The 17542-nt window shown below is 40.1% G+C and overlaps 1 protein-coding gene across 1 annotated transcript in view; it reads right to left on the reverse strand.

Annotated features, from left to right (window-relative positions):
* Window positions 1-659: 659 nt before the first annotated feature.
* DTHD1 (death domain containing 1) overlaps window positions 660-17542 on the reverse strand; it is a 64508-nt gene continuing 47625 nt past the window's right edge. The window contains exons 9-10 of the mRNA XM_043572809.1: window positions 4895-4952; window positions 660-1512 (exon numbers count right to left, since the gene is read on the reverse strand). Coding sequence (XP_043428744.1) covers window positions 1166-1512; window positions 4895-4952 — 405 coding nt within the window. The 3' untranslated portion in view covers window positions 660-1165. The remainder of the gene's footprint in view (window positions 1513-4894; window positions 4953-17542) is intronic.

Consider the following 17542-nt stretch of genomic DNA (forward strand, 5'->3'; position numbering starts at 1 on the left):
TGCTTTTGTATGAATGAAATGGTAATACTCATGTCATACTCCATTCATATCACGTTGTTTTGGCTAAAGCTAAAGCCTCAGGTTTCCCAAAGTCTCAAAGCTTATGCACTAGACATCAACAGGGTTCATCAATGATGGAGGGGCTTTGGTAATTGTTATTTTTTTTTTCTTTTAGTTTTGTGGTTTTTTACAGCTTTTTTTAAACGATGAGTCTTACTTAAGGGCTTACTTAATAAGACTTCTGTGAAACCTGGGGCACCTGGGTGGCTCAGTCAGTTGAGCGTCCAGCTTCGGCTCAGGTCATGATCTCACAGTTTGTGAGTTCGAGCCCCGCGACGGGCTCTGTGCCGACAGTTCAGAGCCTGGAGCTTGTTTCGGATTCTGTGTTTCCCTCTCTCTCTGCTCCTTCCCCCGCTCGTGCTTTCTCTGTCTCTCTCTCACAAAAAAAAGATAAACATTAAAAAAAAATTAAAAAAAAAAAAGATTTCCGTGAAAACTGATTTAAGAGTAGGTTGTTTTCCAAAGGTAAAAAGGCCCTGAATTCTTCCAGTGCTACTTCATGTTCTCTGCACTGCCTCATTTCACTACTAATAAAACACGAGATTTTCCCTATTTCAAGATACCTTTTTAAGAAAAGAAAAGTTGGTGGCAGCGGATGGTGGATGTTATTCTATTTTTAATTTATTCCAAGCTTCTCTGTTTTCTTACTGATTTGCTATCATCAGCATCAGGTCGCTGCAACCCAGTTTATTTTGTATTGTTAGCTGCAGGCTCTACAGCATGTGCATAATGTGAATTTGTTGCTTGGAGTCTGGCACAACTAGTTTACTTTTATGTAGATAATGATAAAAAGGGGGGTTCTGTATAGCCTATCTTTCCTTTCCACTTAGAAAACGACCTCAACTGTTAACATGTAAACAGAGCAAACTCTATCACAAATGCTATTAAATTTGGCTGAACTCAAGACAATAATTCTTGCAGAATGTATATCTCTGAACCACAGAGGAGCCCTCAAACCCAAGAATGCCTTTTATGATCTGCTTCATGCTTTTCCACCTGTCTCAAATAGCACATCTATCAAAAAGACGCCCTTCAAACAACTTTACTTGGAAACCGCCAGTAAAATGTTGGCAGAAAAAGCCTTAAAACCTACCATGACCCCTCTCTAGGGCAAAAGAAAGAGTGACCCGGCTTTACTAGGTTGTATCAAACCAGTGCTGTGGCTCAGGGAACACCTATTATCCCACTTGAATCTGAGCTCTTCAGAAAGATCATTCCTGCCGATCTTGCGGAGATGACGAGACAGCAGGCGAAGTTTATCGGTGGAATTTGGGAGTGATTTTTTCCAGAAGCAAAGGAGTTCATGGATCTGTTCTGTGAGGTCACCAGGGGTCTTCAGTTTGATGAGCTGGACGGTGCTGTGGCGAAGAGGGAGGGAGGAGGAGAGGCGGGTAGCATTTTCTTCAGAGAGTTCCTCTGCCAGCCAGTACAGCAAGTTATCCCATAGGGCTTCTGTCAGGCACACAGGGACACGCAGGGTTAGGACACTTTCTCGGGCCGTGCGCTTATCTAACCGTCCACACCTGTGCACGGGAAGTCTAAGGGCTTTCTGCTTTGGCCTCTGAACAGTGGAAAGATTTGGAAACTCCCCGGCCCACTGTTGAAAGCCTTTCGATCCCTGCCATTTCGGGGGTCTTCTCCCCGAGGGAATCACCTATTGCAGGGGGACTAGAAATGCTCCTCAGGTTTTAACTCCCCTGAGATCCAGGAGGCCTTGTTGAGATGGATTTTAGGCACTGCCCCAGAGACTCTTATGAAGTAAAACTAGGGTAGGGGTAAAACTTGGCATTTTTAACAAGTTCCCAGGTGATGCTGGCACTGGGGTCCCCAACCATACTTTGAGTAAGTAGCACCATGGTAAAGGATACTTCTAGGTTCAAAACTATTTTTCTTAATTAGTACCGATCTGATACATAACTTATACCAGCAGAGGAGCGCTTGGGAGGTTCAGACAGTTAAGTGTCTGACTCTTGATTTGGGCTCAGGTCATGATCTCACAGTTTGGGAGATCGAGCCCGGTATTGGGCGCTGCTCTGACAAAGCCTACTTGGGATTCTCTCTCCCCCTCTCTTTCTCTGCCCCTCCTCTACTCACACTCTAAATAAATAAGCAAACAAACTTAAAAAAAACTTATACCCGCTACACAGTCCTCTCATCACCACCCAACTATACACACACACAAACTCCCCAAGATTCAACCCAAAAAGCAGTTCTGTGGAAGGTCCTTTATGCCAACATTTCCCCTGACCTTTGAACTATTTGGAACCACAAACATCTCCTCTGAATACATCCTGGAAGATGGTTAGGTCTACCACCTAAACTCATGATTCCATTTTTCTATTGTTTGGTTGTTATCTTTTTTTTTTCCATTGTGTTACTCCCAGTTATCACTCCCAGTGAAACCCCTAAGTCCTCCTATCTTCCTGCCTCTGTGCCCCAGCCCAGGCCCATACCACTATCCCAACTCTTGTCTGGTCTGATGTCAGTAAGCATTCTGCATGTGTACCTTTCACTCAACGATTCCTTTGTGAGTAGATACCTACTCACATACACTACACTTAACACACTGTGAATCATGCCACTTTGGTGTGAAAACTACTCAGGAAACAGAGCCAACACATCCTCGCTCTCCATTGTCACTTTCGAACCAACATTCTGCTTCCCTCATGCAATATACTCAGGCTACATGGGTAGGCCTTCCTCTCCCCGTCTGCTAAAACTCTGCGGAATCCTTTCTTTCTGGTCTTCCTAGTGCTCTCCTAATTACATCTCACAGCAAATGATTCTCAGTCTGCACCTTCTCTGATTTCCAGAAAGCATTTCACTCCTTCCCCCGGGTTCCGTGGGCTGCCCTCGTTCTCTGCACCTCTCCTTCCCTTTCGTTGACTCTCTTCCTCCTGATTCTGCTGAATTACTACTTCCTCTATCTGGCCTTTTCTTTTTCTGTCCTCTCCCCTGAATGAATTCATCAACATTCACTTTCATAACCATTTCCTCTAATGTGAAATATCCCAGCCCTGGTATATCTTCATCCTCGGCTTTGTTTCCCTAAACCCTGGGACAATTCATCTCCTAATTATCTTTACCAGTATATATCACAGCCAACCCAAGCTCCGTATTTCTCAAGTCACAATCAGCTTTGGGCTTTTTCTGTCTGCACCTGATCCTTCTTCACTCTGTGCACTTGTTAGTGAATATGACCACTCAGCTGAGTAAGCTGAAACATGTAACATTATTCAAATTTCTCAATGCCTATTTCTTAACCCCCACACCCATGTCCTAACTCTAAATATAGCTCAGATATTTCCCCTCCTGACCAGCCTTACTGACAATCTCAGTCACGTCCCACCTCTCTTTTTCTGGAGTATTGCAGGCACCAGGAGTCTAAATCCCTGCTACCCGTGCTGACCCACCTTAGTCCTCCATCAACTCCTAGACGGTTGCAAAGTCTAATCTGATTTTACCCATTTCTTGTTAATACGTGTCACATAGCTTCCTCCTATTGCTTGAACTTCTTAACTTGGCATTTAAAGCTTCTAGTTTTAGCCTGCTGTAACCTCATCTGCTGCCATCCTTCCCGCAGCAGCTTGGTTTTGAGAGATGGCGCACTGTTGCAACCTAGGACTTCCTAGTACACATAGGAAAGATAATAGCCTTGTGGTCTCTGGCGGTTGTTGACAATAGTAGAGGGAACGCTTTTCTGTGGGGATCAAACTCTTCAAACATTAACAACGCTACTAAACTTGCCAGGCTTTCATCTACCACTGTTGCTTTTTTAGATTTGTTGTTGGGTTTTCTTGGTTTTGGCTTTGGTACGTTTACTTTTGTTTTTGCCACATCATCTGCTCTTTCTTTGAAAACGGTTTTTATTGCCTCTGCGATGGTGCATAACACTAAGGTGTATGCCCATCCTCACTTTGAAAGTAATTCAGCAAAGCCTGCACATTTTCTGTACAAATTCACAAAGGTGACCCCTGAATGGAATGCTATGCCATCAGCCGTGGGCCTGACACACAGTAGTTGAAAGATACTCAAGTTTTGAAGGCCAATAAAGTATTGCCTTAGTGACCATTAACATTATAAAATGAATTGTTTCAAAGCCTAAAGCAGAATAAAAATGTTAAATTCTACCCTGAAGCCTTTATCACTGTTATGTAACTGAATGATGCATAACCATGATCAACTCCTAGATGTTTCTTTCCTTTTTGTGGTTTCATACCAATATACCTCTCTTGAAAATCTACTGGCCTTGGGGCTCCTGGGTGGCTCAGTTGGTTAAGTGTCCAACTTCGGCTCAGGTCATGATCTCACGGTTGGTGAGTTCGAGCCCCATGTCGGGCTCTGTGCTGACAGCTCGGGGCCTGGAGCCTGCTTCGGATTGTGCCTCCTCTCTATGCCCCTTCCCAGCTTGTGCTCTGTCTCTCTATGTCTCTCAAAAATAAGTAAATATTAAAAAAAAATTGAAATCTACTGGCCTCAAATGTAGAATTGAAGTGACCACATCTTAACTCACAATTTAATAGAAAACATTTCAGAACAAACTGTAGTTATTTACCAAACTAAGCAATTACTAGGTATCTTTGTAAAATAATACTTAGCAGGTTCATATTTCTTGTAGATTTTAACCATTTTAATTACATTCACATTTGAGAATGTTTTGTGCACATGGTTTATGTGCACATGACTTCCAAAGGAAAACTCATTTATTTGTTGTTTATGATTGTTTGTGCAAAGTCACTCCTTCTATCCTTTTGTGTACAATGATTCATATACATATAAAATATAAGAGGAAAAATAGCACCACTGTAATGAGGACAAAGCAAATATTTCTTACCTACAGGATCTGTAGAAATTCTTTTGGTACTCTGTGGACGGCTGATTAATTTTTTATGCTATTGGAGGAAAGGAACACAGAATAAGCAGAAGAAATCATTAATTTGTGAACAAGCTACAAGTAAAAATCCATCTGACCCTCACCTCTATTTGAAAGGAGTACTGAACTGCACACTTTGCAAAAATAGATTCTGTATTTAGGCATGCATGCTCAGAATTGCTTTCCAATGATAAAGCAAAATATATTAACCCAGATCTTTCAGCAAATTTAAAACTACATATTTAAATATTATTATAGCAGTCACATTAACTCTGAATAAATATTTTCCAGTTTCAAATTTGAAGCTGTTAAAAAATAAAATTAGAATAGAATATAACATAGTATAGTATAATATAATATAATATAATGAAATAAAATTTGAAACTCTTAAAAGCAGCAAACATAAAGCAAGCTACCTCTGTGCAACAAATGCAGTATTTTGTAAAAGCCCTCATGGGGAGGGCACCTTGCCCCAGCACTCAGCACAGGGCCTGAGTACTCAAACAGTAATTTTTGTAAATGAATGAATGAATCAATGTGCATACACGATGCTAAAAATAATCATGTTTTTGAGCAGATATTATTCTAAAACCAATATTTTTTTCAAGAATATTCAAATATATAATCATTACTTTTCTCCACTGTCTGCAGAATGGTTTGTTCTCCGTTAACAGGGGATCACGGAAATAGCACAGGAGATAAACTAACAATGCCTGGGTTTGGAAAATTTCTCAGTGCTCTGGACAATTTATTTGCCTCTCCTATCTCAGCTCTGAAAGGTGATTTATTAAAAAAAAAAAAATCTCAAATACCTGTCTACAAATGTTCAGAGCAGCTTTATTTGTGTCAGTCCCAAACTGGAAACACCTAAAAGTTTCTGCAGTAGTGAACGGACAGACTAAGGCCCATCCACACTACGGGATGCTATTCCATAATAAAAGGGACAGAGCATTGATACAGGCAACAGCTTTCATGGACCACAGGGAATTATGCTGAGTGAAAAACTCCAGTCTTAAAAGGTCACATATTCTGTGATTCCATCTGTATGAAATTTTTGAAATTACAGAATTACAGAAATGCAGGATAGATTAGCAATTGCCAGGAGTTACAGATGGTGGAAGACAACCATAAAGGGGGTTGCACAAAGGAGATCTTTGTGGTGAGAAAATAGTTGCGTGTCTTGAATGCAGTGGTTACACAACCTACACATGTGATAAAATGTGTCTAGAACAGTGTCTAGAACTGTACACACACACTGGATCAATGTGAACTTCTGGGTTTTGACATTGTGCTATAGTTACGTAAAATGTAACCACCGAGGAAAACCAGACTTCTCTGTACTGTATTCTCCAACTTCCTATGGATCCATAATTTTTGCAATAAAAACCTTTTTTCCAAGGAGCAAGTTTAACTACCTTTTACTTATTTGGAACATACAGATAATACTGAAGGAAAAAATACCTTCTACAAATAGTTTTCCAAGTTTCATGTAGGTTTTTAGAAGGCGGTCTGTAAAACCTGACATAGATTTACATACACGCATAAGCATTCGTGACAGAAACTGCTACCGTAATGATTTACAATGGAAACAAGTTTTGCATGCGTTCACTGTAAAGAATATTTCAGGGGCGCCTGGGTGGCTTAGTTGGTTAAGTGTCCGACTTCAGCTCAGGTCATGATCTCACTATCCATGAGTTCGAGCCCCATGTCAGGCTCTGTGCTGACAGCTTGGAGCCTGGAGCCTGCCTCAGATTCTGTGTCTCCCTCTCTCTCCGCCCCTCCCCTGCTCATGCTCTCTGTCTGTTTCTCAAAAATAAATAAATGTAAAAAAAAAATTAAAAAAAAAGAATATTTCAGTGATCCTACCTAAGGTACTGGTATGAACAATGAAGTTGTTGATAAGCTAGTATTTCTCATTGATACCGTCCAAATGGTCAAAATAACACACGTATAAAAGCATACACACTAATAGGTTAAAGAATTTCAGAAAATTAAGACCTGTAATCAAAGTTAATTTTTAATGACGATGTATTCATACAATATTTAATGCCACCAATTTTTATTGTGAAAATGTCATTAGCTATAAATGCCTCACTCCTGTAAGAACGCGCTCAAGGCAAATGGCTTCTACCATTTAATGTAAGAGTTGAAATTTTTCTTATATTTGAATATTTTCCTCTCTAAACTACTGAATTGCCAAGTGCCTGGTCAAAGGCAATCCTCATATATCTTCAAAATAAAAACTTTTTTTAAAGCGCTTACTTCACAGCAATGATACAAGGGTAATCTAAGTGTGTTATGCTAACACATAGCACACTGGTTCACAGGAAGATTTCAGTACAAGTGGATTAAATGTGAATGTCACATTTTGTGAGTATTCCTGTCATATACATCATATAAACATGTATATGAATTTTCCTTTAAGAAGTTTTTTTCTTTTTAATTTTTTTTCAACGTCTATTTATTTTTGAGACAGAGAGAGACAGAGCATGAACAGGGGAGGGGCAGAGAGAGAGGGAGACACAGAATCCGAAACAGGCTGCAGCCTCTGAGCGGTCAGCACAGAGCCCGACGTGGGGCTCGAACTCACGGACCGCGAGATCATGACCTGAGCCGAAGTCGGACGCTCAACCGACCAAGCCACCCAGGCGCCCCTCCTTTAAGACGTTTTAATGGGAGGGGTGCCTGAGTGGTTCAGTCAGTTAGGCGTCCAACTTTGGCTCAGGTCATGATCTCATGGTTCGTGTGTTGGAGCCCCATGTCGGACTCTGTGCTGACAGCTCGGGGCCTGGAGCCTGTTTCATGTTTGGTGTCTCTGTCTCTCTCTGACCTCCCTGCTTGCACCCCCCCCCCCAAAATAAATAAACATTAAAAAAAATTTAAGTTTTAATGGGAGGAAATTAGGAAATAACATAAGAACAGCAAAAGTTCAAGTATATTAATACTACAGAATTGCAAGATAAGCAGACATAACTTTCGAAACATCAACTATATGCTTAAACCTCTCAAAAAAATTGAGAAATAGCAACTTAAATAGTGAAACAGATTCTATCTTTCCCATCAAAGGGCATATGGCCTGCATTGAGCCTGGGACAAGAGATACTGTTTTTTCTTTGTATAAATAATGACCTCCTACCCCTGTCCTTCTTGCTTCAGAAATGTCTCATAGCATCTTGATGCACTGAGAGTGATTCTAGTGTTTAAATATATGTATTTTCCCATACGTGAAAATTCAAGCCAAGTCCTTCTTTTGGGGCTCAACCTTAGAAAGAGTGGATTGTAGCAGCATGGAAATCTTGGGCTCTTGGACACTTGAAGGCACTCTGCTGGGTCTCCCACTTGGCCCCTTCATCAGGGATTTTTAGTGTTCCCTTCTCTTTCCCTCCATTTCCCTTCCTTTTTTTTTTTTCTTTTGTTTGCATGATTTTTGTCTCTGCACTATTTTTGCCTTGCTCGCCATCTTCCAAATCTCACTGGTGCTCAAGGTCAGGTCCCGGCTGAAAGGGGAGTCTCTGCTTGTCCCACGTAGTGTTCCCTCCCACAGATCCCCAGTATCTACGTATGGATCCCTGGATGCCTTCCTTGGTGGCAGTGACTCTAATTTTTTCCTACTTTTCTCTCTTCCCTGTTCCAATCCACAGGTGTCATTCTGTTGCATTTTCTCAGGTTTTACTATTTGCTAAAGGAAGGTTTGCTATATATGTTAATATTGTGTATTTTATTTTGCTGAATGCAATTTCTTAAATGCCATCTTCAACTTGTCACTGCTCAGGAAGATGGATGGCAAAATCTAAACCTGTCTCCCAAGCTATCCCTAGTACACATCTACCTTGTAAAAGGGTGTAGTCGGGTGTGGGTAGCAGTTTTCCCTTCCCTATGAACCTCTCAAAGCCATCAATGTAAAATTATTAGTAACTCAAATATATACAGATGTGTCTTATTTATACTGCTAGGTGAAACACAGGCCTCATGAAATTAAAAGTGGTTAAAATTTTTTTGGAACCAAAGAAAAGTATTCAAACCTGAAATGGGTGTTAGGTCTAGTTTTATAGGCCACTGTTGTTAAGACTCAGTTGCTGACTATTCTTTCCATGTTGCCTAAATACAACCCTGGTACTAACTCTTGAAACTAGGCATACCATTTATTTATTTGTTTGTTTATTATTTTACCCCACATTATTTCCCATAGCACCTTCAAAAGTTTCCCTTCATTGTGCTTTTCACCACTCCAAGAACTTGCCATGATCAGTCTGGGCTCTATTTGTTAGATTGTAATGTCTTTGGGAACCAATAAGGTATCTTGTTCCTATATTAATTCTTCACAGTGCTGTAAATGGTATTGCATGCATGGGGCAGTATAAACTGTTTATGTGATGATATCTTCTCTTGACTTGAATGATCTCCTCCTACAAATCCTACCATATTTTTAAGGCACCAAATGCCACCTATTTTATCAGCTACTCTAGTGCCTGGTTTCTTATTGGAGAATTTATACACTATTACTCAATTTATCTTTTAACTTAATATTGTCCTGTGGTGTTGTTAATGCCATTCATAAATGCCTGTTTTCCCTCCCCCAATGAGGCTTTCAATACTTTATTGTATCCTTTTTCTTTTTCAAGCAAATGAATAGTTTTATTAACAGGGCAACAGTTTTTTCCCCTCATGGTAGGGTTTCGACCCCAAAAAGCTGTCATCTGCTCCATAAATTAACTTATGGCTGGACTACTTATGGAACCTTGAAGATACCTATTCCCTCTCCATTGTAGGGTCCAATGTAGACAGTCCTCATTTTTCCCCCAACCCTTCAAGGGCCTTTATAAATACTTCTTTCATTTGATGCCCAGAATCCCCAAAAATGCACCAGGGTATTCCATCAACTTGTAGAGAATACCAAGACCTTGTGTTCTATTCCAGTCTCTATCTCAAAGAAAGCTGAGTCAGGCTATCCAAACAAACTGACCAAACAGTTACCTCAGTTAGTGAGTCACATGAAACTAAAATTTTGGACAAAACACGTCTCTCCTTCTTTGGCCTCACACAGAATTTTAAGTCTCAATATATCGATAATACTATCTTCTGCTCCTTCGTCTGAGCCATCCATTCTTGCCATATCAGCCCCATTCACACCCCCCAGCTGAAGTCTGGTCCCTTGTTCAGCTTTTTTAGCAGTCGTTACATGGAGTTGGCTTCTAGAAATAATGTAGCTCCTTGAGCACCTCCAGAGCTGGAGAAATCCAATTCTAAGTATCATGTGTTACACACAGACCCAAAATTCCAGGAAGCTATTCAGTCACATGAGAAAGAGCAAAGCACCTCAACACAGACTAGGTTGATCAATACCTCACTGCCATCTTTAGAATCTCCTCGGCCTTATTTTTGGCCTTTGCATCGTTTAGTCACTCAATCCTCAACTCCATCATTTGGATTCTAAAGATGATTCAGAGTGCTTTCCTCTGAGGCCTTAGTTGGGTTTTTATTCGGATGAGTAGACTGCCCATTTTCAACAACTAACTCTGCACATAAGCTCTCCACTGCACTCTAGTGCAAGATGTAATACGCTCTTGCATCTTGCTGATGACTGGAAGCAGAAATTGCTTGACATCTTCCTTAGACTCCAGCACATCCACTCTCTCTGGTTCTGAGAGTTTGATGATGACCAACGGTTGCATTTTTCTTGCTACTCAAGAACTATAGTATCAATGTGAGTAGAGAAGCGTCAACAAAATGGAGACTTCGCTGTCAATCCAAGCTCTGCATGTTGGGGCCTCTTTCAATACATGACTTGTGCCTCTGTTTAAATACATTTTTAGACCCTTGATGGAGGTGCTTCTTCCCAGGGTCAGAAACTACTATGTCAGAAAACCAAAACTGAGATAATTTTTGTGTCCCTATAAATGTTCTGCTTGACTGGAAATGCACTATATCCAGCTAGCCAATCCCCAAAGATCAAGCCAACTCTGGGCCTCTTACCTTAAACCAGATTGACCCCATGGCTCCAGCCAATCAGATATTTTCCATTTATTTCTCCTTGTTTTTTTATTCATCCTATAAAAGCTTCTTGCCTTCCACCCCATTTTGTAGTTCTCTGAGACTGTCTACTTCATGAAGTATTAAATAAGGTTTATATCACCTCAATTGTCTTCTTCAATCATTTTTAACACCTCTTCATAGACGCCCTGCTCATAGAAACTATTATATACTTTTCTGTATCCTCTTTTATATCAATTCTCATATTACCAAATGGTTGCCACACTATGCCCTCAATAAATACATGATAACCATGAAGACGCTTTGCGGACAATCCATGAGGATTATTATCATCATAAATGTAAGGTCTGCAGTTTCAGCTGGACCAGGGTTGCTCCGCCACGTTTTTATGTATCCCTGAAGATTTATCCCGTGTTCCCTACAGAGGATACTTCAAACTTTTACCAGTCTTTGCAAGACCTCTACTTCTCCCCTAATTTCCACTCTCTCAGCTAGGAGATTTATCTTCTCACTGAGAAAATAAAGCAATAGTTCTCAAACCTTAGTGTTCATGAAAATTACTCTGAAGAAAAAGGCAAAAAGAAGTAAGTATACAGCTTGATTCAGTTTGTCTCATATAAGGCCATATTTGTAACAAGTGAACTGGGTGTTTCTGACACTAAAGTATGGTGGCTGCACTTAGAAAAACACTATCAAGTAGGACCTACATCACTTATCAACTTGTCCCCCAAATATATCCTAATGGATTCCCAGAAGAATGAAAGAACTACCTTTATCCAAAAAGTGATGAAGATTTCTCATATCATATCAGGACCAAAGTGAAATTCTGATTGTTTCTTACCTACAGAACACTATAAGAAGACAGCAATAATAATAATTTCTAATTCATAAATTACCTTGCAGGTCTCACACAGATGACCTAGCTCTGGTGCCCATCTCCTCATCCAGAAACTCTAGCTTCTGACACAGGCCACTCTAAGTATTTCTGGCAGTTCCATAGGCTTTATTCTCTTGGTAGCTACAGTGTTGTCCTAGTAACCCCACAATGTCAGGCAATGTAGCCCATCCATGTTCCTCTTATAGGCATAACTGTTTCCCTTCCTGGGCCTACCAGGTAGTGTGCCATGATGGCTTCTACCCATACTGTACTTGTGCTCCATAGGTATCATATGGACACATTGTTGGACATCAGTGGTGACCATGGGTTTTTTCTACTGCTATCCTGCCATTGTTCTGCCGGATCCCAGCTTGCTCCACATGCAGCTCATGGTTTTCCCTAGTTTTCTCCTAAGCAAAGCAATTCTCCACTAGTGGCCACCCTGACCCCTCCTGGTACGTACGTTGTGTGGTAAAATGTGACAGGATGAAGAAAGTGGTTCCCTACCCATCGTGTTACATGACAGTAGAGTGATGTTGGTTGTGCCCTGATGTGTCACAGAGGTCAGTAAAATAGGTCTTCTGTTTTTAAATTAAAATCTTTCCCTTTAGGACACAATCTTGAATCCAAGATTCAAGGGGCTGAACTGAGGAAGAGATTTCACTAATAGCTACAGCACTCTATTCTGATAACATCTGATGCTTTAAATATATATCAATATGCTATGTATTTAGCATAGAGTATCTAACATATAGTTATATGTATTTAATAAGATATATTTGTATAATTAATATACAGTTGACCCTTGAACAATGCAGGTTTGAATTGCATGGGTCCATTTGTACGTGGGCTTTTTCGATAAATATAGCACAGCATAGTAAATGTATTTTCTCTTCAGAAAATGTATTTTCTTAGTAACATTTGCCTTTCCCTAGCCCTCTTTATTGTAAGAATACAGTATGTAATATATATTGCATACAAAATATGTGTTAATCTACTGTTTATATTATCAGTAAGGCTTCTGATCAACAGTGGGCTATTAGTAGTTAAGTTTGGGGCACCTAGGTGGCACAGTTGGTTAAGCATCTGATTCTTGATTTTGGCTCAAGTCATGATCTCAAAGTTCTGTGGGATCAAGCTCCATGTTGGGATCTGTGCTGATAGCATAGAACCTGCTTGGCTCTCTCTCTCTCTCTCTCTCTCTCCCTCTCTCTCTGCCCCTCCCCTGCTTGCATGGGCTCTCTCTCTCTCTCTCTCGCTCTCTCTCTCTCTCTCTCATCTCTCGCTCAAAATAAATACACAAACATTTAAAAAAAAAGTTTCACGTGGATTCTCAACTGTGCAGGGGGCAGCACCCCTAATTCCCATATTGTTCAAGGGCCAACCTTATATGAAGATGTATGTGTGTTTTTAAGCAAATTTACCCTGACCCCTGCAAATAGAATTCTATCAAGTCATATCTCGTTTACTTCGTTACTTCAGACCCAATGAACAAGGTCAATTTCTTACCCAGAAATTACCTCAACACTCACATAAACAATCTTCTGGGCTGGTAAGCCCTCAGTACCCATTTATCAGGCAAGGCTGAAACTCTCAGAATTGAGTCTGCTTCAAAGTTATTTACAAATTCTTTTCTTCTTGATTATCTGATCTATCTTTTCCAAAAGCGCTGTGAGGAAAATGAAGGAGCTCTTACTGGTTTCCTCTGTGATCTGTGAGGATAGCAAAGACTCCAGAGTGGTTGAGGTCTCATGGCTGAGACCTCAGAGAGAGTGAGTGGAGGGCTGAACCCAGCTGTGATTAACTCTAAAGCTGGTGCCTTTTTTCCCTAATACGAGGCTGCTCCAGCACACGAGCTCTCAGGTAAGACTGGACAACCTCTGTAATTGTTGGCTCCTGAGAGTTAATCCATGCCTTAGTTTCCTAAACTTTAAATTTATTGTCATTATCTTATCTATTTCTTAGGTTTGTAATGAATTTTAAGTGAAATAAAATAATAAACTTTAGTTGAAATAAAATGGAATAGCTTGGCTGGGTTCCTTGAACATAGTGGGACACAAAAGTTACTTGTTTTTGTCAGACCTCTCTTGGCAGAACTAGAGACCCATTTTGGAGGCAGAGAGGCTTTATATACCTCCAAAATTCCAATACAGAGATGATTGCCCCAAAATCCATTTCTAACTAAAACTAATCCTGTAAGTATAGCTTTTTTTGTATATACTTGATCTATACTTATAACACTTGATCTGAGTGTTACAGCTTTTTGTATAGCAAGCCTTGATCTGAGTGTTACCATGACATAAAAACACTGGAGACCATCCCTTTCCCTGTGGTCTCACAGCCAATCTGGGCTCAGCCACTGCTGACCATCTAGTCTTTGACAGGACTTAGAAAGAAGCATAATGTTTCAATCTTGGCCAGGATTAACCCTCATTATATTGTGGTTTCAGGATGCTTAGGATGGTGGTCGTGTTCACTAAGTTAACCTCAGTCTAGAAACGTGTGCATGAAAAGCAGAGTGACAGACAATGCAGAGCAAACAACTGCCAGGTTGGGTTGGCTTTAGGACTGATTTGTTTGATAACTTAAGTCACCACTGTGCACCCACTTCCCAGCCTAGGACAAACTTGCATCAAATTAGGAAGTTCATTCAGTAAGGACACTGGGAGGGAAATTCCTACAGGGATCACCACAATAATCCACAAAACCTAATGTGAAATTTTAAAAAGGGGGGTAGTCAGAACAACTATGGATCCTTCCCACTATTTCACACATATTTTGAAGTGCTAGGTGGAAACTGTGACATAATATGATGGTATCTTTGAATCCTATAGCAATATCCTATTTGCAATTGTATCCTATTTAAATTGGGGTGCCAATGATAGGGCACCCACAATAATACCATTGTTATTGGGAAGATATAGAAATGATAAGAGGTAGAAAAAAAAAAGAAATAATAAGAGGTAGAGATTTTCTCTTTAATTTCTACCTGTCTGCTAGTTTGGAGGGTGGGGGGAGGGTCCCTATGGTACAACGAGTTCTTACGTAAAGTAATGTGAAAACTTTCTGACATTTGAAGCTCCATCTCATGTGGATGCCAGCGAGCACCGCAGATCAATGTGAGTCAGTGAAATATGGCAAACAAACAAAAATGCCATGCTGATATTATTTTTTTATTTACTCTAAGACACTTTTGCATAAAGAGACTTTCACTGGTTAATTATCATGACATCTTGGGCAACAACTCCTCCATCCAGCCTTAACCTCCACAACCTTCCCACCCCCATAGACATATTGCAGACGTTTCTGGTAAATTGGTCATTTATTTTGTAGTTAGAAGATATGCAAGTGAAAGTATGTGAATACTAATAGATCAAGGAAGTATATATAATTAGAATGTTTTTGTGTATCTTTAGCACAGATTTAATCAGAAGCCTTTAAGATAATATAACTAAGTACTGGTTTTCACTGCCTACTCTTACTCTGTATTTATCTTGCATAGAGGTCTCTGCAACTAAGTAATTACTGCCATTTGCTTAACTTGAGTTCCTTTATTGCATCATAATAATAAACTGTATATTCTCAACCTTTATAATGTACAACTTCTATAAAGTTCTTAATGGCTTTGCTTTGTAAATAACTTAGAATATTGATCAAAGAAGTAATCTGGTACAAAAGATTAACGTTAGCAAAAAACTTTGTGCCGCAGTTATGGGTCCAACATTATTACAAATCAAATCGGAGCTAATACCAGGGTTGAGCAAGGATGTACTCGTGTAAAGAACTGGGCTAAACTTCCAGTTTCCAATCAGTCATGTAAGAAGCTGGAAGTTGCCACTCTGTCCTAACACATAAAAAACGCTGAACAAACTAAAAAGTCAACAACTCTTTTTAGATCCATCAGACAAGTGAGGTCACAGGACGAACCTCTGTCCCCATACCTGAGGAGACTGACAGCTGAGTACAGAATGTTACAACTTACCAGAGAAAAACCCATCAGTAGAAACTGCCGCTAGATCAGTGCCAGGTAAGGAAGCCTGAACTCTACTTGACAAATTGCTGGAGGCTTAATGTGAACAAATTTAAGAGTCAAAAACTTCACAGGGACCCAGTCAAGGGAGACTGACACACTTTTGTGAATTTTACCTCCAGGAGCTCAGCCAGGTTCTCATAGTGAAAGCTAAGAAAAATCCCCCTTACTTCCAGCAGGGATAGGGGGAAATGAACCGCTTTGAAACATACCAGAGAGTTCTGTTCTTCTTAACAATGTCTATCCTTAGTAGAAACTGTATAACCAGAGCCTGATCTGCTGGGGTTTTATTAGAGCCTAACTGACCCTAGAGAAGGGAAATACCCAAATCTAGGTCCCTCTAACTTTCTTTTTTTTTTTAACTGTTTATTGTTTTAATTTTAAATTTTAATTCTTTATTTAGTTTCATTTCAGGAGTAGAATTTAGTGATTCATCATTACATATAACATCCAGCGCCCATCCCAACAAGTACCCTCCTTAATGCCCATCACGCATTTAGCCCATCCCTCCACCCAACACCCCTCCAGCACCCCTCAGTTTGTTCTTTGTATTTTGGAGTCTCTTATGGTTTGCCTCCCTGGTCCCTCTAACACTTTCCATGGGGGAAGGGAACTACTCAACTCCAATGCCCTGTAGCCATCCTGTTCCACAGGCTGGGGAAGTTAGGAAGTGGGCTAAGAGGCACATGTGAAGTTCATAGACAGAGGTACAGGCTCATTGAACACTGAGACCTCATCATAAGACTATTGAACAGCTCCCCTACCCCACACTTATTATCACATTACTCAAGGCCTATTTAAAGTAGTTCCTTTTACCCAGTACATCAGGATCACTTATCAAGTAAAAATGATAAGATCTACTAAAAGGCAAAACCACAAATTGAGGAAACAAAAGTGTCAGAGCCAGACCCAGATACGTCAAGGATGTTAGAATTATCAAGCCAAAAAGTTTAGAAAACTTGGAGTAATGTGGTAAGGGCTCTAATGGAAAAAGTGAACAGCATGTACGAACAGATGGGGAATATAAGCAGAGAGATGGAATTTCTGAGAAAGAACCGAAAAGGAATGCTAGAGATCCAAAGCAATGTAAGAGGAATTGGGCTAAACAGGTAACTATTATCATTTCATTCCAAACGCATGACAAGAGTTTGAATAACTGTCATCCCCCTTTCACAGATGTCACTTCTCTGGGGTAACATGGTCTTAAAACCTGGGTCTGTCTAAAGCCCTAACCCAAACAGTAAATAATGTTGCCTCCAGATAATGATATCAGCTACTATTTTGTGCTATTTATCATGTACCGGTAATTACCGCAGCCATTTAAAGTATATCATATGACCTTGGTATAGTCTACTGTATCCATAACCTTGTGAGGTAGTTGTTAGGTACAACTACAATGAGGTACTTTACAATGAGAAAACTGAGGTGTAGAGAGGTAAAATAGTTTGACCAAAAATGTACACACTAAGAGATGGATATCATATGTAAAATAACATTTGTAAGAATACAGGTCATTTATTTTTAACCTGTAAGTTAAAACATGTATGGAACGTGAAGGTTGTAAGGCAAGATGTTCTCTGAACGATTCTAGTACTTCTTGTGTTACACTCACCATTTACATATATCTACTTTACTGCTCCGACTGGGAGCCAGTATTAGGTGAAGGGAAAGAGCTCTGCTCAGCTCCTAACCCTACTACTTATTAAACTTG

This window comes from Prionailurus bengalensis, chromosome B1, assembly GCF_016509475.1.
Source record: "Prionailurus bengalensis isolate Pbe53 chromosome B1, Fcat_Pben_1.1_paternal_pri, whole genome shotgun sequence".
NCBI classification, from domain to species: domain Eukaryota; kingdom Metazoa; phylum Chordata; class Mammalia; order Carnivora; family Felidae; genus Prionailurus; species Prionailurus bengalensis.